Here is a 19,936-nt window from a genome sequence, read left to right as displayed (position 1 = left end):
TAATAAGAGTGCTTCGTTCTGCATAATTATAGCACTACGGAGATTATGACTGGGGGTGAGAGGGGGGCCACGCAGCCATATCCTTGTTTCATCTACACAAAAGGGCTGCTGTTTTGTGTAATGAGAGCCCAGCTACAGCACAGATCCGTCTAAAAGAAAGCACAAAGACCGAAGAGAATAGTGACTAGACTGATAAACATCTGTGCGTTGCCTGGGCACGGTTTTTTTACAGCGGTCTTGTGATTTCTGTAAATGTGTTATTGTTAACAGCCTCCACTAGAATGCCCACCGCAAAGCAAAAAAAAGCGATTTAGATGTGGGAAGCACAAGTGCGTAAAAATACTAAATGCAATGGACAGAAATCTATGTCAAAAAGGGAAATCTGAACCTCAGTGAATAACCCTACCATGCTAAAATACCAGGCAAAACCTAAACGTAATCAAAGCCCGATACCGGCAGATGTAGCATAACCAACACCCTGAATATAACTCGTCTTGTCTGGACATGTCTGTAATTAGACCTAAGGAGGAAATTCGTCACTGGTGGGCACACAGCTATAGTCTAAGCAGGAAGGACATACAAGCCTGTACTTTCCAACCACTGGGGGAGGGGAAGGGGAGGGGGGTCAATACTCTGTTTTTCCAAGTCTTTGTTGCATAATAAACGGCAACAAAGCTGCCTGTCTGGCTAGTTCCAAGCTAGTCCTGACTAGTCTGTAAAACTGTTGAGTATTAAAAACTTGCCAAAGCATATGGATCCCAAGAACAATCCTTTTTTTTTTTTTATTAATTCTAAAAAGTAGAGCTATACACTAACTAAACCACCATGTATCAACGAGCAGCCATTTTGTTTTTCTTCAAGTAGTGTTTTCACTTTTTTTTTCCTCCTTCTTTGCATCTCAGTCCTGCTAATCCTCCCCCAACATTTTTTTCAGTCACTTACATTCGATGAACACATCACTGTCCCAGACTGGCTTCCCGATAGTGACAATGGGCCCCTTTTGAAACCACAGAAGCAAAATTGGGAGATCGTTGCCACTGCATAACAGGAAGTCCCAGAACAAAGAGCTCCGTGGCAGGACCGCCAGGAATTAAGGCAATACAAGCTACAGATTTAAAACAAAAAGACTGAAAGCAACTTTTGAAATTATATGAACATGTTGAAAAAGCTAAGCCACCGATTCACAGCTGAACATTTCATGAAGCGTGACAGCGCTCAACATGGACAAAACAAAAGTGCTCAAGCCTGGAAGACATATGAAAAGAAAAACAAGCTCCAAAGTCACTGAAAAATGCTCAAGTGTGAACGAGGGCCTCAATGATCTTACTGGCGTCCTCATTCACACTTCATCAGGGACGTTTTTTGGTGATTTTGAAGCTTTTTCCGATTTAGTTAAATGTTAAAGTTAGTTATGTCATAAAGTCATTGTTATTCTCTTAAGATTGGGATTAGTTTAAGGTTCTCTTTGTTTACTTATAATTCTGATGATCGGGGGTTAGTTATATCTCAAAGTCCTCACTGTTCTTGTATTATACTAGTAGTTATATTTTACAGTCCTCAGAGTTCTCTTATTATGATCATTGGGGTAGTTATATCTTAAATTCCTCATGATTCTCAAAGTCCTTGTTCTCTTATTATGATGATTGGGGTTTGTTATATTTTACAGTCTTCATTGTTCTATTATACTGGGTTTAGTTATATCTTAAAGCCCTCATTGTTTTCCTGTTATTATGATCGGGCTAAGTTATATTTTTAAGTCCTCCTCCTGTTGTTATTGCGATTGGTTTCAGTCATATTGTAGTCCTGGTTATATCTTAAAGTCCTTGTTGTTCTCTTATGATTGCGTTTAGTCCTTGTTGTTTTCCTATTATGAATGGTTTTGATTATGTCATAAAGTCCTGGTTGTTCTTTTATTATGATTGGGTTTAGATAGATCCTTAAGTCCTTGTTGTTATCTTATGATTGGGATTCCTTGTTATTTTTCTGTTTGGTTTTAGTTATATCCTATTCCCAAAAGTCCTAGTTATATCTTGAAGTCCTTCTTGTTCTCTTATGATTGCGTTTAGTCCTTGTTGTTTTCCTATTATGAATGGTTTTAGTTATATCATAAAGTCCTTGTTGTTCTGTTATTATTATATTGGGTTTAGTTATATCATAGAGTCCTTGTTGTTTTACTGTTACGATAGCTTTTAGTTATATCCTAAAGTCCTTGTTCTCTTATTATTATGCTTGGGTTTCGTTATATCCTAGAACCCTTGTTCTCCTATTGTGCTAACACTCTTTGCGATAAAAGCATAATAAAAACAAAACAAAGCACTACATACAAAACAAAGAAAAGTTCTGATCACCCTTCTCCCCACCCAGCCTAACACATGCTGCGATGACATACTCTTCTCTTTTTTTTTATCATAAAGACATGTTTTTTTGTAATCTGTGGCTCTGATCGTCCTCTATAAGAGGGAGAGCATACATGGCAGTGTTGATGAGCTGTAAAGTGCTGTGTAATAGTAATCTATGGAAGCGATCGGCCATTACAGTGCCCAGTGCTGGGACTCTGTATAGATCATACACACAGCCAGGCACAGAGAACACACATACACATATGGCGTACAGAACAAGGAAGAAAATGGCCACTCAGGGCACTGTGACTGCCTCTCTTACCTGCCAGCAGCTCTTGCAGGGACAGATTGAAGGTATGCAGCTCCCGATCGTTCATGAGCCCCTTTGTACGCAGGAACTTGGAGAGAAAGCCCACCGCCGCGATGATTTCTGGCTTCATGTTGATCCGGGAGTAGTGAGTATGCATGGAGGCTGCCGTAAGACCACAATAGGGGTGATCGAAGTATTCTTCCAGTTGCGATTTTTGTTCGGTTTTTTGTTTACTTTTGCGATTTTTATCTGATTTTTACTTCTCGTTTTTTTTTGGTTTTTTTATTGTAAGTTAGTCGTCTCTTTTGACATGGCCAGAGAAAGGAAGCGGAATAACAAGATGTGTGTCAGAGCTGTTGCTCCCTTGATCTCATTCCTGGGGGTGTGGAGGAGGACTCACCACCTTCCCTCAGTAACACATTCCTTGAATCAACACTTTCCGGAGGCAGAGTGGGAGTGAAGCTTTTCCGTCCGTGCTCTTATAAGAGGAGGCAAGCAGGAGGAAATGGCGTCAGCGAGGCGGGGCTCAGGGAGAACGACCAATCAGAAGATCGCACCACGGTGACGGCAGCGTGTTGCGGGGAGGATAGGCCTTGACTGACGTAATCCTTCTGCAAACAAGCGAGAGCGCATAGGGGAAAAAAAATTCCCTGTAAACAAGCCAGGCCGGGGGCGGTGACATTCGGCGTCATTTCTGGGTTATGTGTAATGTGCTCGCTATAGGGGCACGGCGAACAATGTAGGGGGTGGGCTCTGGGTGCTTAGCAGGCAAACTGCGAGGAACTACAAGTGGCAGCAAGTCGAAGGAAAGCTTTAATTATTGTTATGATAAGATTTGGGTAGAATCTGGTTTTATAGGAGTTACAAGAATAACACAACAACAACTCAGCGATGGTAGGAAACAATGGGAACTAGAGCCCTGCCCCCAAGAGCTAACAATCTAATTAGAGTTTAATCCTACCTATATAGTCTATAGGGCTATAATCCAATAGGAACCTGAACCCTGCCCCAAAAAGAGCTGACGATCTGCTATATACTAATATATCTTATACCATATATAACCTAACACATAGAGCAAGGCTATATTTTTGTATTCCAATAGGAATCAGAACCTTTCCCACAAGAGCTTACAATCTAATCGTACCTGTATATGCTATAGGGCTGAGCAAAGCTATATTCAGATCATCTAAAAGGAACCATACCCTGCCAAAAAGAGCTTATAAAATAGATTTTACCAGCAATAATACATATTATAGTGCTGAGCAGGGCTATAACCTGCTGCAAAATATAGTCCCAACAGAACAAGCAATAAATAAATTAATGAGATGGTGAACTTCAAAAGTTTTAGCTGATTGCTTTGTGCACTTAAAAAAAACAATGCAGCAGCAGCTCCCATCCATCCCACGTTGGCACAGTGCCATCTCTACAAATATAAAACCCTTTGGAAAACAAGGTAAAGTGTGTTACAGTCCCGTTGCTAAGAATCTAAGGAATAAAGCTCCTTTTCTTCTCTCGCAGCCAAAGGGAAAGCTTCATCTTTGGACGCAATTGTGTTTGCACTGTGTATCAGTCCACCATGTGTGATGAAGGACATAACCTCCCTCCCAGCTTCTCCTTTCTCCAGCCACAACCCCCACTCTCTCCAGCTGTCCACATCACTATGGCTTGGCTTCTACCTGAGTTTGTATCTCCAGGAATGCAGCAGCTCTAACAAAGAGAGCAAACAAGAGACCTCTCCCTTGAACAATATCGCTTTATGTTTATTAGACCAAGAATCTTTTAGATTGTAAGCTCTCGTGGGCAAGGCCTTCCTAACCATCTTGTTTGTAAATTGTACTGTAACTGTTATGTCTTCCTTATATGGTAAAGCGCTGCACAAACTGCTGGCACTATCTCAATCCTGTATAATAATAAAATAATGCTCAGATGTGATCTTGAAGAAATAGGCATTAAATATGGAATGTCGCCCGGGTAATCCCATCACCCAATTTTGAAATCTATTTCACCCCATAAACCAAAATGTGTATTCCATAGGGTCCCTATAGTGACGGATCTGTTGATAAAAGGCTATGTAGAGTATAAGAAACCCTCTCTTAGGACTTTCCTCACAGTGGAGAAAGCTTTTAGGAGATGTAAAAGGTGTTTTGCCTGTAGAAATGCTGAAGACAAACAGAAGACAACTAACATAACAGGCAGAAACTTTAAAGTACAACAGGTTTCAACCTGCAATTCCACTAATACAGTCTATTTGATTGAATGCCCGTGTGGGCTTCAGTATTTTGACCGTATTGTGGTCAATGTATTGAAGAACATATACAGAATATTAAAGGCCCATCTCACCCAATGCATTTTGACATGTTTTTGATGCATTCCAGTGTGTTTTCTTTTGTTAAATTCAGTTTTGCTAAGGTTTTAAGTGTGTTCCAGTGCACTCTGATGCATTTACATGTGTTTTTGTGCATTTCTGTGAGTAAAGATAGGCATATTATCAGCCTCACTGAGGCTACATTGGAGTGTGAAACGGTTCATAAAGCAATCACTATTCTGGCAGTTTGGGAAGTGCTGGCTTGTCTTTTTTGTTTTTTCATATACTATATACTAGCGTTTCTCAACCTTTTTTCAGTCATGCCATCTTTTAAAAGTATGCAAAAACGTCAGGCATCCCAGTCTAAAATGTAGAAATCGTGGAACCCAGGCAAAAATAAAAAAAGACAATGTGGAGTTTTTCCTTTCACAAAAATGTTCCCCCCCCCCCCCTTTCACATCAGAAGCCTCCCCCTTCACATTAGAGTCCCCTCTTTTACATAAGAAGCCCCCCTATACATCAGAAGATCCCTATTCTTCATATATGGACCCCCCTATACAGTTTTAATATTTACATGTAGAGACAAAGAACAAAGAAGTGTATTATCATTTATTAAACAAATAATTCTAGGTGTAACAAAATCTATTTACATATACAAGATGTGATCATGTAGCGTAAAAATCAAGCCAAAGACATCCAAGGTGAAATAGCTGACGTGTTTCCGGGGCAGTCCCCCTTCCTAAGAGCTAGCTCTGAAAAAGGGGGGACTGCCGAAACACATCAGCTATTTCACAGCACCCTTGCTAGACCCCAGCCAGGGGCGTCCCGAGGCTGGGTGACACCCAAATCGGTTACCGGGTTTCACCCTGCCCACTCGCCAAGAAGTCACCGCGCAGGCGTGGCGATCTTCTGATACTTGCCGACGGCCATCTTGATGATGGACACCGGCAGAGAGAGGGGACAGCAGTCACCCGGCGGGATAAGGTATGCCGCCGGGTCCCCTCCTCTCTCTCCTGAGACTGTCGGGTGTTCGGTCCATGACCGAGCGCCCGACTTTTCAGAGGGGGGTGACACCAAAATGACTCTCGGTCATTTTGGTGTCACCCCTCCAATGGGGTCACCCGGGTGCCTGCAGCACCCCACGCACTCCCCTTGTGATGCCACTGACCCCAGCTAGACATCACCCTAATGTCACCTAGGGACCCCAAAGAAGCTGATGAAACAGAGATCTGCTTCACCAGCTTATTCTCCTGGCTCTGTTACATTGTGACACCGGAAGTGATGTCATACACATAATTTCCAGGTCCAGTGATGAGAGGAGAGATCAGCAGCTGGAAGCCTGCTGATCTCCCTCCACTCTGCCAGGGAAGATCCACCATGCTGGGCCCGCACGAGGGAAGACAGAGCCCGGGGAACCGGGCGGCAGCAGAGGGGGGCACACAGCGCTGCACCGTACAAGCGATCCTGCGGCTGTATAGACGCCGGATCACTTGCACAGAAACAGCACTCTCCTGCTGTTCAAAACGGTACCAAGAACACGGCTGTACTAGCAGCCGTGTTCTTGGTATAACCACTTCTAGCAGATGACATGTATTTACGTGAACCCGCTAGAAGTGGTTAATAAATGATAATACACAAAAAGAAGGTGCTGTCTCATTTGTTCTTTGTCTCTACATGTATGTCCGAGGATATTTCCCAAAAGCTTCTTGGACGGCTGCCTTTCATAGGGTGGAAAATTTGAAGATTGTTTCTGGGAAGTGAGAAGGCAAAGAGTTGCCGAGCGCTGGTTGTATGCTTTGTTGTTGGACTTTAATGGAGTCTAATATTTACTACCTTGTAATATTTACAAGTCTATCATAATGTCACCCAATAGGAACCAGAAACCTGCCCACAAAAGTTAACAATCTATTCAGAAATGAATAGTTCCAATATGGTCTATAGGACTTAGCAAGCCATAATAATACAATCCATTAGGAACTAAAACCTGCTCAAAAGAGCTAACAATCTAATTAGAAGAAGTTAACATATACAGTATTCTATATTGCTAAGCAAGGCCATAAAAATGTAACTCAACAGGAACCAGAATCTTGCCCACAAGAGCTAACAATATCATTAGAATTTATTAGCACCAGGATATTCTAAAGGGCTGTGCTAGGCTAATCAGATAATCTAAGAAGAACCAGAACCCTGCCCACAAGAGTTCACAATCGAATTAGAATTTAATAGCAATAATACATACTATAGGGCTGAGCAAATCTATAATAATGTAATCCAAAAGGGACCACAACCATGTCCAAAAAAGCTAACAATCCAATAAGCTTTAAATAGCACTAACATATTCCATAGTGCTAAGCAAGGCTATACTAATATTATTCAACAGGAACCAGAACACCTTCCAACAGGTCCTTTATACTTATTTTTGTCTGTTAGGCAAAGCTATACATAGTGAGAACTGAAGGTTTGCATAGATGTGAGAAGAACATTTCCCAATCTGGTCTTTTACCTGAGGGGGATGCGATTGGGTGTGGTTGGAAACCATATCAAACTTCTGCAGTTCCCTCAGGCTATTCATAGACATAGAATATCAGTACGAAGAAATAGGAGATACTGAGTTAAACTTTCGTCATCTAAGAATGGTCATGAAAAGATTGTTTGTATGAAAGCCTTACGTTCTAGTCTGACTGTATGCTCTCTTGTTGGTCTACCAACAACTATGAAGTACAGGGGCCCACTTTGATATAAATAGGGATATAATATGATCTTTCCCTAGGAGAAATCCTGCATATATAATAGTATTTTATTACACTTGTGTGCATGAGCCCTAATCAAGTCTTTTGTGCTTTCATTTGCACAGGGTTGGTCGAGTACCGTTCTAAAGCAAGAAAACTGACTATGGATAATATATTTTGATGTCTAGCTGAATAGGTTTGCATTGCCTGCTTTTGAGAATACTTCATTCTCTTTGTCAGCTGTAGTATAGTCCACGTAAAAATGCTCTCCAGCTGTAAGGGGTCTTTTCAGTCCCCTTCCCCCACAGGAAGGCAGCTCCAGACCATAACAAGACAAAGTCATGGCACAATAACAAAGACAGCTGAGATTAGTGGGTAGGAGGTCTCTCCAGACAGGGAGGGGGTTGCGCTCTCCTCCCCCACTCAGAATGTCCTGCAAGCTGGAGGGGGTGCTTTGAAGTGAGGACTTGTTGGGAATGGTACTCTATTGTCTGTCCTCTGGGCCTGCTCTCATTATGTACGTAAAAGCCTAATAGAAGTACACTGGAGTTTCAGGAAGTGTCGCAGCAGAGCTGGATGAACAGTGAACTCATAGACTGTCATCCACGTGATGAGTGATTCATAGGCTAAAAATACAAACCACAGAGCACTAGAGCATCTGATACGTGTTTTCACACATGGGGCATTGAAGAGCATTCGTGCTGGAGATTGCTAACATTGTGTGAAAGCTTATATCAGCCTAGAGCAGCGATTTGTTACCTTATTATATTATGTACCATTTTAGGACAGTTAATGGGTATCCAGCACCTACTGGTTTACATCAGTTTGCCTTGTGTAAAATATGGATATTTACTGATGATATGTTCAAAGCATAGACCTGTTTTAAATAAGCGTTAAATATAATGATTTCAATTTATTTTGTATAAGATACACAGTATTATGAGGTGTTGTATTTAGCTTTAGATCTGCTTGATGTACCAATAGAAAGGTGCTTTTGCTCAGCATGAGGCACATTCAGGGGTACACATGAGTGTTTTTCAATCCAGCTGACAATGCAACTGAGCAACCATGCCATGAATATGACATACCCAGACATCCTGGGCCAATACTCCTGGGGCAGATACAATCAATTGGACAGATTAGAATGCCTTATCTGCCTTATCACTATTGTGAACCCCCGCCCGCAGATAAGTCAGAGTTGTCGTTTCCTGGCTCCCTCCCCCTCCCCTCTTCATAGACTTCAACTATACACTCAGCTGAGCTGCGTGCGAAAGCCTGTGCTTCTGACAGTTGTCCATTTTCCCTAAAGGTGGCCATTCACTATGCAAATTTCGGCCTGGTTTTTGAACCCGCGATCGGGGGAGCCAAGGAGTCGGTTGGAAAATATTTGAGCGAACAGACCAACAGCTGGTAGCTCTGTTCGGGTAATGAGGCCGCCATCAGAATACAATGCTGACAGCGGGAGATTCTTCAATCAACACCCGTATGCGTTGATGGAGGAATCTGTTATATTTTCTTTGTTTAGCCTGCCGGTTGAACAAAGAAAATATAACAGTGTATGGCCACCTTAAGGGTGGTTAGATAGCTATAAAGATATATAGATATACATGCAGTATATCTATATAGATATACACGCAGCTAATTTTGGCCAGTTCTTGATTAACCAGACAACATTCGCTGCATAGGTGCTGCTATGAGCACCCTTCCACTCGGCATCCTTTGATCAGCTGATCGAAGGAGCAGGTTGGAAAATTCTCGGCTGAACGAAGCCAGCAGCCAGTCAGCCAATCATGCCCATACAGGCATTCTGACAGTGGCCGCCGGCAGCAGGGGATTCCTTGATCAACGGTGGTAAGAGTTGGTGGAGGAATCTGAGGTCAGATGGTCCTACTCCTTTATTGGGCCTTTAAACCTTGCAGGAATAAAAACTGACCTCCAAACAGGCCCAAACTGTTCGGTTATGCTTCCTAATATCACTAAATCTTTGCAAAGTTATTATTAGTATTATTATACAGGATTTATATAGGGCCAACAGTTTGTGCAGCGCTTTACAATACAATTCAAGACAAGATGGTAAGGAGAGCAAGTTAAAAATACTCCAATTTATAAAATCTGTTATTAACCACTTTGTCCCGGGATCTGTTTTAAAATGGCACAGAGACACAGTAATATTAAAGTCAAATGTTTTTTAAGCTATTTCAAACGCTGATTAAATAACTTACAATGGATGCTGCTCCTTGATGTTTAAAAGTTTTAATTTCCTGCAGAATCAGCTGGACCCTTAGCACCTGATATCCTGTCTTAGGATGTCTCCTTTCCCTTCCAGGGTCCTATGGAGCCACCCTTGTGTGTGCTAGTAAGCCTGCTCTTCCATCCTCCTTCGTGCTCCCTCCTTCCTCCCTTCTCCAAGCCAGTAGATGGACAGCTGTTGAAGACTGCTCTCCCTTGTGATCTTACACTGGCAAGAAGTTTAGGGAAGCTGAGCTGAGAGAGTTGGAGCCAGATGTTCAGATTTAGGATGACTGGCAACTGCTTGGGAAAAAATTTTTAGAAAATATTTTGCTGGGCAATGTATATTTGTTTAGTATGGATTTATTTTTTGAAAAAAAAAGTTTAATAATACTTTAATCTCACAAATAAACAAAAATACATAAAAAACATTTTCTCCTAAAATTCCCAGGTCACATTATTGATGTCAGATGATCTGGAAGACTTTTGTGTTTACTGTCAAATCAAATCAAATTGTTTCATATGTGAATGGTATGTATTGAAATTTTTAGAGATTGCAAACCTGTGAGAAGTCAACGGTGTGCTACTTTGTGCTCTTGTGAACCCAAATGAATCTTAAAGGAGAACTATGGGGTCAGGGCTTTTCCCCATAGTTCTCCTAAGGGTAACGGGAGCACACAAAATAGCGTTCTCTCATCACCCTTGGGGGGGGGAAATCCCGGCAGGGAACCGTGAGTGACAGTCACGGCTCTCTGCAGGGATAGATCGAGAAGTGAGCGAGCACCGGTATGTGTTTGCTCACTTCCCGATCTACTGAGCCGACCTGTGACAATTTTTTATTGTCACAGGTCGGCTCAGATTATGAGGCTGAGTAAAAATCACTCGCCTCATAATTCTCCTTTAATGTCGTGCTAACAATTTACCCAAACTGTTTTTTCCCTGTGTGCGCTGCAATGTGATGTTGAAAAGGGAATAAAGCTCTCCTAAAGTAAAACGCATACGCTCACTTTACGTTTACCAGGCTTTACATAAAAGTTGTACTAGTGTGATATCATCATTAACTAGGGATGTTCAGATTCCAGTTCAGATACCAGTGCCGATACTTGGCATTTTCACGAGAACTACCAGGGTTGCAGCGGATGCAGCTGGGACTTGGCTCTGGTGCTCCACCACTGTGCTGAAATAATTAGTTTGTATTGTTTTAGAAAAACTGTCACATGACCAGGGCATGAAAAATCCACTCGTCCGCTCGTCTGTGACGAGAGGACAGTGGAGCCCGACGAGCAGCTTCCCGGCCGGCCGTTGTAATTGCACGGCCGGTGATGTATCGAAAGTGCAAACTTATCGAGTTGCAGGACTGCATGACTTCCGGTTTCCTCAGAACTACGATGTTTGCACACAAAACATGTTGAGCACGTGCGGCATCCACGGCATTGCCCTATACACATAGACCACTGTAATAAAGTAATAAAATGATGTAGGATGACAGTAAGGCAGCACGTTATTTATCTCAGGTGCCCCACTCAATATGGCCGCCGCTTGAGTGGGGCACCTGAGATAAAGAACGTGCTGGCTTACTGTCATCCTAGATCATTTATTACTTTATTACTGTGGTCTATGTGTATAGGGCAATGGCGTGGATGGCGCTCGTGCACAACATGTTTTGTGTGCAAACCCCGTAGTTCTGAGGAAACCGGAAGTCATGCGGTCCCACAACTCGATAAGTTCGTACTTTTGATCGATCACCGGCCGGGAGCTTTACTTGTATTAGCAGCTGTCCCTGCCGTTGCCGGTCCGGAGACCGGCACGGCTCTGTGACAGAAAATCAAAGGGAGTTCATTACACGAACTCCCTTTGATCTCCTCTCAGTCCCCGAATGCAGGAAGTGATGTATATTACATCACTTCCTGCATTCAGTGTCACATTTTTACAGCTACAGAAGCTGGTGAAGCAGATCTCTGCTTCATCAGCTTCTCTGGGGGTCCCTAGGTGACATTAGGGGGTCTTGGAGACCCCTGATGTCTCCATAAAGAGGACCTGTCATGTAAATTGGCTATCACATAGGGGGCTTCTTAGCCCCCCCATGTAATAGCAATAAAGTTGTGTGTAAAAAAAAAAAAAAGTAATACAAAAATTAAAGGAGAACTAGGGGGTAAGGGCTTTTCCCCATAGTTCTCCTAAGGGTAACGGGAGGACTCTCTGCAGTGACAGGATCAAGAAGTGAGCAAACGCCGGTATGTGTTCGCTCACTTCCCGATCTACTGAGCCGACCTGTTACAGTCTCATTGTCACAGGTTGGCTAGAATTATGAGGATGAGTGAAAAGCACTCACCTCATAGTTCTCCTTTAAAAGAATCATACAAAAAAATAAAGCATAAAAAAAATTTAAAAAGAAAACATTTTTTTAAGTCCCCGCCCCCCACATACACACGCAGATATGCGTCGGGTGCGTCTACGTGCAAAAACGACGATTGCACCAATTGTGCCGCACATGTTACATATCGCCGCAAACGTCGGAGTGAGAGCAATAATTTTAGAGACATTAATCACTGATAACACTAAACTGATGATCAGTAAAAGCGTTTTAATCGTCGCCTATGGGCTTTTTTTGCGATTTTGCGGGCGCACGCAATTTTAAGGCTTGACATGTTTGGTGTCTATTTACCCGACGTGACCCCGACTTTTATGTTTTACTCAAAATATGGGTAAGAATAAATGTTTTATAACATAACGTAGGGAAACTTTGTTTTCAAGCCCTGCACATGACAATAAACAAAAATGTATCGGTACTTGTATCTGTGAGTACTAGGACAAGTATCAGTACTTGTACTTGAAAAAATGGTATCGGTGCATCCTTAATATACATGTATATATATATATATTGTGGCAGAGTAAGCCAATGCCACGGTGGAGGATGGCGACCTTGGCACCCAGGACTCTCAGCCAAAGGGGCTGAGAGGGTCCAGAAAGTAAAGCATGTTATAAGGAAGAACCTGGCTTTTCAGGTTATTCCAGGTTTTCCTATTTGCAGCTGGGATCTGGAGCTCTGGAGATTTCGTAGAGCTCTGGGTGGGATGAGATCTCCAGTCCTGGGGCCAGGTGTTGCCAATGACCAGCCTGGGCTAATCAGGTGGCTGAGAGCAGCCTTATCAGAAAGCCAGCCCAGTGCTCAGGGGAGTGTTGGAGTTGTGTGTGTGCATGGAGCACACGGACACAGACCACCTCGGGTGCATGCTAGATGCACACGGAACAGCCAGGGGTGGCTGGGAGAGGTCAGGAAGGTCGGTGACCCTAGGACCTGCGGTACAGACTGCTGGGAGAGCAGAGCAAGTGCCCATGAGGGGAGAGGTCAGGAAGGTCGGTGACCGTAGGACCTGCGGTACAGACTGCTAAGAGAGCAGAGTGAGGGCTCACGAGGGGTGAGCAGCGTGAGTGTCTTGAAGCTGAGGAAAGCTACACAGCCATAACAAGGACTGTCTTATGTTGCTGCTGCAGGCTATTTTGTGTTTGTCCTTTTAATAAACTGCATTCTACTTGATTTACCTGGACTACAGTGGAGTGTCCTTGTTACAATATATATATTGTATACAAATTTGCTACCAGATTAAAACCCTATCTGTTCTGAAAAAGCTATGTATAATACATTGAGGTAGACTATAAATGCTAAAAGGTAATGTCCGTTACTGAGACATCAAAACAAAAAAAAGCGCTCTGGTAGTCAAGGGGATTTAGGGGGAAAACAAGGTTCGGGGACTCAAATGGTTAAGTATAGTCAAATAAATGTTCCTCTTATAGATATTGTAAAATCAATATTATATTGTGTATATGTGTGTTCATCTCCTAAGTAATGCAGTATTTTATAATAGATAAGTGCATGGTTCTGTACAGCTAATGAGGTCCCTTATGGAGTTATACAGTTCAGTTTAGCTCTCCGTTTGGCTTATGTTCATCCAGGAAGCTGCCATAAGGCTTCATGCATCGATTCACACAACAACATGCCTGTTTTTGTACTAACTGTATACCAGATATTTATTGCAAACCAAAAATTGGTTAAAGGTATAGTCTACCTTTAGAAAAATAATCATGAATGCACACAGTTATAAAAGAAAAAAAATGTACATTTAGTATTTTTTTGCATTGGATCCTGTTAAGCATTGCACCCGCGATCAATGGATTGTGGGTGCAATGCTTTGGCTCGTGCAGATTCTCTCTCCCATTCCTGTCTGTACATTCAGTTACAGGGAAGTATGAATGGAGTACAAGTGTGGTAATGTCTATACACTTGTACTCCATTGAGAGCCCACAGGCAGACAGGACTTGTGGCCCCTCCATTCACAGATCCCTGCACAATCACACCAATTTCCAAAGATGGCTAAATGATGGGGGGGAGAAGAACCCTGCATTTAAGGTAAGTGGAAGGGGGATTGGGGATGTCACCATGTTTCATGTTACACCCTACATGGTCTCAAAGTTAAATTTAGCCTCTTTTGGGCCCATTTACTCTATTGCACAGCACACCTAGCATGCGGTACTGAACTCTGGAAGTGTTGCTATTCATTAAAATGGAACCCCAATGCAGCTCCCGGCAGCTGTGTGTTGCAGAGCATGCAGCCATGCATTTAGCACATACTATTGCGCAGCACACCTAGCATGCAGTGCCATACTATGGGAACGTTGCCATCTATTTCAATGGCACCCCAATACACCTCCCGGCAGCTGTTGCGATTATTATTATTATACATAATTTATATAGCGCCAACAGTTTGTGCAGCGCTTTACAGTATAAGATGCAGCACAATGTTTGGTACCGCAATACCATGCTTTGTGGTGTGGTGAAAAAAGTACTATATACACTTCTTTTTTCCACTGCGCCACACAGTATTACAGTACCACATACCATGCAATGAGTGCTTTGGGGTGTCACAAGATGAATTGCAACGTAACATAGCACGCTGTACCACATGCTAGTGCAGTGGACAGTGGAATAGTAGTTTGCATGGCTTAGCTAAGAAGACAAGGAATGTCAAGCCCTAGTTAAAAAGTGAAACTAAACTTAGCAATTTAAGGTAAAGCAGGTACCGGAGTTCTCTACATACTGTATAGTCAGGACATTAAATTTTTAACGTCTAAAATGGATTACAGGATCACATTAATCTTTCAGCAGTATGTGTATATCTTATAAAAAGGGTCAAGAGAGTTCTACTGGAAATACCTCAGCCATCAGCTAAACAGTCAGATTGGGAAACTGTCATTTCATGTCTGTAGCTGCTAAAAAAATCCCTATAGTACATCCTTGAGTCCCAACCTTCAAACCATTATTATTATTATCATTATTATACAGGATTTATATAGCGCCAACAGTTTGTGCAGCGCTTTACAATATAAGGAAGACATTACAATCACAATAAAATCAAGACAAGATGGTAAGGAGGGCCCTGCCCCTGAGGGCTTACAATCTAAAATGGTTTGGTCTTGTTCTGCATCTTGCATAACACTGTAACTTTCTGTTAAACAGTTAAAGGAGAATTATGAGGTGAGTGATTTTCAGGACCTGTGACATTGAAACTGTCACAGGTCGGCTCAGTAGATCGGGAAGTGAGCGAACACATACCGTCGCTCGCTCACTTCTCGATCTATCCCTGCAAAGAGCCGTGACTGTCACTCACGGCTCCCTGGAGGGATTCCCCCGCCCCTGTCCGATCCTCCAGCGCTGACTGGCGAAACAGACGGGGGAGGGGGCAGGCACAGCTGGCTCTGCCTCTGGGGATCCGTCCCGGGTGTGGCGTCTCAGTATACCGCGAGCTGCAGCTCGCGGTATACTGAGCTTTGGGTCACAGGAGGACGCTAGTTTGTGTTCTCCTGTGACCCTTAGGAGAACTATGGGGAAAAGCCCTGACCCCATAGTTCTCCTTTAAGACAACAAGTAACCACTGATGAATAATACTGGATCATCTGATGCTTCCAGTTCCTCCACTATCCAAGTTTTATATGTTAATACATTATACAGCAGCTCCTTATGATATCAGAAGAGACTTCACAAGTTTAAGCATCTACAAAAGTGGGCTGCTGCTGCTTTCAGGATTCCATTGCTAGCCACGTGACCTACACCATGCCATAGATCATATAAATAGAGGGGACCAAATATATTGGGCTGTAGGTGAGGTTTTTTTTTGTGTAGTTTCTCCTTTTTATTTTATTTTTTAACATACTTATAATCTGGCAGGTACTACTGCCAAAATCAGAATTCATGATATGTCAATGATATGTCTGCCCCTAAACAAGAGTGAGGGGAAATGTTGGGGAGGGGGTGTTTATGAGAGCGAAGGATCGTGAGGGATGATGTCATCAGTGTGCTGATACATCTTTGGCCTATGGAGACTGCATGGGGTTGGGGGTAGGGGGAATACCTGTCATGCTGAATTTCAAAATAGTGTTCCCAGACCTCCAGTATACTTACAATAAGGAGGTGTATGAGAGTTGAGTGACCTGGAGCTCTGCAGCCATGCATAGATGCAAAGCAGAAACCCTTGTACAGTAAGGCTGGATTCATGCTGTTCTGTGTGCATGTTGCACACATTGTAAAGTGTATGCGTAGGTATGAAAGAGCCCTTATAGTTTACCTTTCTCTTCCACACTGAACTGTATCGCATAGATGTGAACCACCGCCATAGGAAATAATGGTATTTCAATTTGCAGGGCAACTTCATGCGGTAAAATACATGCGTTTTGCTGCATGCAAAATGGACAAGCGTGAATAGGCCCTTGCAATGTTTCCTTTGTATACATTTCAGTTTTGACTGGTGTACCTTTAACCCTGTTGCTGCCACAGATATACGTACTAGCTGATATCACACCGTTTGGCTGCTGAGTGTTTACAGCCGACTGTCGGCCTTCATGTAGAAGTGACTTGGTCAGCTGTAAAGTATCCTGATCACTTCTACATCCCTCACCCTGTTTTGGACTCCGCTTTCCTTCCTGAGGGCCCAGGACAAACCATCGTGGGTGTCGGTGGAGAGAGACCAGCAGACAACTGTTGACTGATTCCCTCCCCACTGAATGAACATGGAAGCAATAATAATTTTGCCACTTCCGGGTTTTGAGCTGTCATTCCCTGGCTACAGAGGCCAGGGAAGAAGCTAGTAGGGTTGCCACCTGTCCAGGGTTCACCCGGACAGTTCGGGTTTTGAATGCTGTGTCCAGGTTTCATGGCAGCAGAAACCTGGACAGAAGATGTCAGGCAGACAGAGGCAACCAAAAGGAAAATAGGGGCTACTGGCCCCCCACTGAAAATAATCTCAACTGTGATATTTACATATGAATGGGCAGCAATTTTTATATATGAATAAGCCACGACTCATTCTCCCAAAAAAATGTCCACGCGTCGATTGAGTGTTCGGGTTTCGCTTGAAGAAAAGTGGCAACCCTAGAAGCTAGTAAAGCCCGATCTGTGTTAGATGAGCATCATTGGGCTGTGAAGGTGACCCCCAATGTCTCCTTAACGAGGACCTGTCACCAGTAACATGCTATCACAAGTTCACAACATGAAGGTTAAAGAAAAAGACTATGTCCCCCCCCCCAAAAAAATTATTAAAGCCACCGCCCCTGCGTACACACACATATAAACAGAAACACCTGCATTTAAAAAGGACATTTAGGCCACACATGTTTGGTGGTATTGCTGCACATGCTGGAGTAAGAGCAGTAATTATAAGGTCATTATTTACAGTTGCCTCTAAACTGATGACCTGCACAGGTGTTTAAAGCATGGCCTATGGACAATTTTGGGTACTGGAGTTTTTCAACGTTTCATGAGCACATACAAGTTTGAGACTTGACATTCTTTTACTCAGCGTAACTTCATCTTTTTTTTTTTTTACCACAAAATAGGTATTATATGGTGTTTGCACTAAAATTTATTTGAATGCATTTTTTTTACAGAAAATGTGGGTTTGATAAACTGTTGTGTTAATATTGTGTGCCATAAAAATTGCAGCTGTCACCATTTTATTCTCCAGAGTTTCTGCTTTTAGAATATACATATAATTTTGGGGGCTTTAATCGATTTTCAGACCTAAAATGCATATTTTAACATATGCGATGAAGGAAAACAAGTCTCTGGCAGTGAAAGGGTTAAAGAGAAATTGACCATGCCATTCTAATCATCATAGGTTAACAGATATGGAGTATTCTCATATTTTCTGGGTCTGTATACTTGCTCTGCATTCAGAGAATCAGAAAGCATGAAAACAGCGGTCCAGTATAACAGCCAGCCAACTAACATTTTCAGAAGGAGGTCAACAATGGCAGCCCTCATATTTCCATATCATCTACTGAGGGACACAGAATCAGAAAAAAAACTGGGTTATACTGCTGTCTTTAGGAGGACTGCACACTGGCAAAACAAAAAAACATTAGGTCAGGCCTCAGTATAGCCCCACCAACCATCAAGCCTCAATTTTTTGCCATTGTTTCTATTACTTTGGAGATCTTTTTTCTCTTCAGTGAAGACTTTAATCAACACTTTGGGCTCTTCATGCAGCTATCTGGATCGGCCAAAGCTCAGCGCTGCCTTGGAGGATATACTCAGACCCTGCTAAACTGAAGATTTTAGCACAAGCCTGTAATGTGACCCTTAGGTACTGGGCTCTGTATAAAGTGTTCTCCAGATACTTACAGGGCTATTCACAAAAGGGTGAAGAGTTTGGAGAAAACAGGAGAAGTGAACAATCTAGCAAAAAGTCTCCAATTCAGCTCACTTTCCAGTTCAGCTATGTTGTCCCAGATTGTTCCCTTCTCCTGCCTTCTCCAAACTTTTCACCCTTTTGTGAATAACCATGTTAGTGTATTGGTTTGTTAGCCACAGAGCACTTCACAGGTTCTGAGCCATGCCACAGACTTAGGTGTGTATAGTCTTGGAAGACTCAATTATGAGTAAACCCATGGATGGAGCGAAAATATACTGGAATGCAACCTTAGGGCACTGGGCTCTGCATGTTGTACTTTCCAGACCTGTTGGTATTGTGTCAGTCAATCGCAGAACACTTTCCAGTTTTACGGCAGTGGTATAGCCTCTGATGTTACCTAGTGTCTAATTTCTCCCTCTTATGCAAAGGTCAAGGTAAGTGGTATCAGCAAGGTAAGTGGTATCAGCACTATAAGCTCTGCATTTTGGTGCTTTCCAGGCATGTGTTTACTGTGTTTGGTAGCTGAGAGCACTTGACACCTTTAGAGCAGAAATACAGCCTCTGGTGTACCCAGTGTCTCCCTCTGATGCAGTTATGTTGGTAAGTAGTGTGTGCGCTATACACTCCCCCACAGGAGATCTTTGGATGAAACATCCTTCTCTCTTCGCAGACCTCACCCCTACTGTAATGAACAGCTCTTCCACTTGTTCAATGGGATTTTTATAATCCATTGTTTTTCTGCCTGTCAGTTTGTATGCCTAGGTTCTTCCTGTGACTTCTACACTTCACATTATTTTCAAGCATCCTTATGCCTGAAGCTTCCACTCTGGTAGTTTTTTTATAGTTCAAAATGGTTCTAGCTCTCTGGGACTTTCTGTCTCTTGCTATTGTTTTTCTCTTTAGACTTTTGTGCTCTTTTTTTAATCTATAGTGTTTGCTTATATGGGGATCCAGGTTTTACCGTGATCCTTATAACTAATCCATGCAACTGTTTTATTCCTATTCTTTTCTTTACCACACCCCTTTCGTTTACCCCTAGGGGTTTTTGGCTTTGCTCCACAAATTCTCTTATGGAATAATTCCATGGATTTGAGATTACCAACCAAGCTTATCAGCTCTTTATTATAGCTTGCCTGGACCCGTTCATTTATCGAAGCTTCCCTCCCTGAAACATAGGGCAAGATCCATCAGGCTTAATCCTTTTTCTTTTCTTTTGGATATTTTTAATGTGCATTTTCCTTCATGACCAAGTAGCTACTTAACCTTGGTCACCTGTTTTCAGGTTCTAGCTTTTTCTACCTGTTTTTTTTTTTTTTTTTTGGTGATTTGTTTTTAGTTCA

The 19,936-nt window shown here is 42.6% G+C and overlaps 1 protein-coding gene across 1 annotated transcript in view; it reads right to left on the bottom strand.

The window, feature by feature from the left end:
- BTG1 (BTG anti-proliferation factor 1) overlaps nucleotides 1-3,104 on the bottom strand; it is a 5,411-nt gene extending 2,307 nt beyond the window's left edge. Inside the window, exon 1 of the mRNA XM_018560240.1 lies at nucleotides 2,662-3,104. Within this exon, the coding sequence (XP_018415742.1) occupies nucleotides 2,662-2,806 (145 nt within the window). The 5' untranslated portion in view covers nucleotides 2,807-3,104. The remainder of the gene's footprint in view (nucleotides 1-2,661) is intronic.
- Between the last annotated feature and the right edge of the window lie 16,832 nt (nucleotides 3,105-19,936).

The sequence above is a fragment of the Nanorana parkeri genome, unplaced genomic scaffold (genome assembly GCF_000935625.1).
Source record: "Nanorana parkeri isolate BGI_ZX_2015 unplaced genomic scaffold, ASM93562v1 scaffold442, whole genome shotgun sequence".
Classification (NCBI taxonomy): Eukaryota; Metazoa; Chordata; class Amphibia; order Anura; family Dicroglossidae; genus Nanorana; species Nanorana parkeri.
The sequence above is the reverse complement of the archived record's forward strand: the minus strand, read 5'-3'. Positions and strand labels throughout refer to the sequence as shown.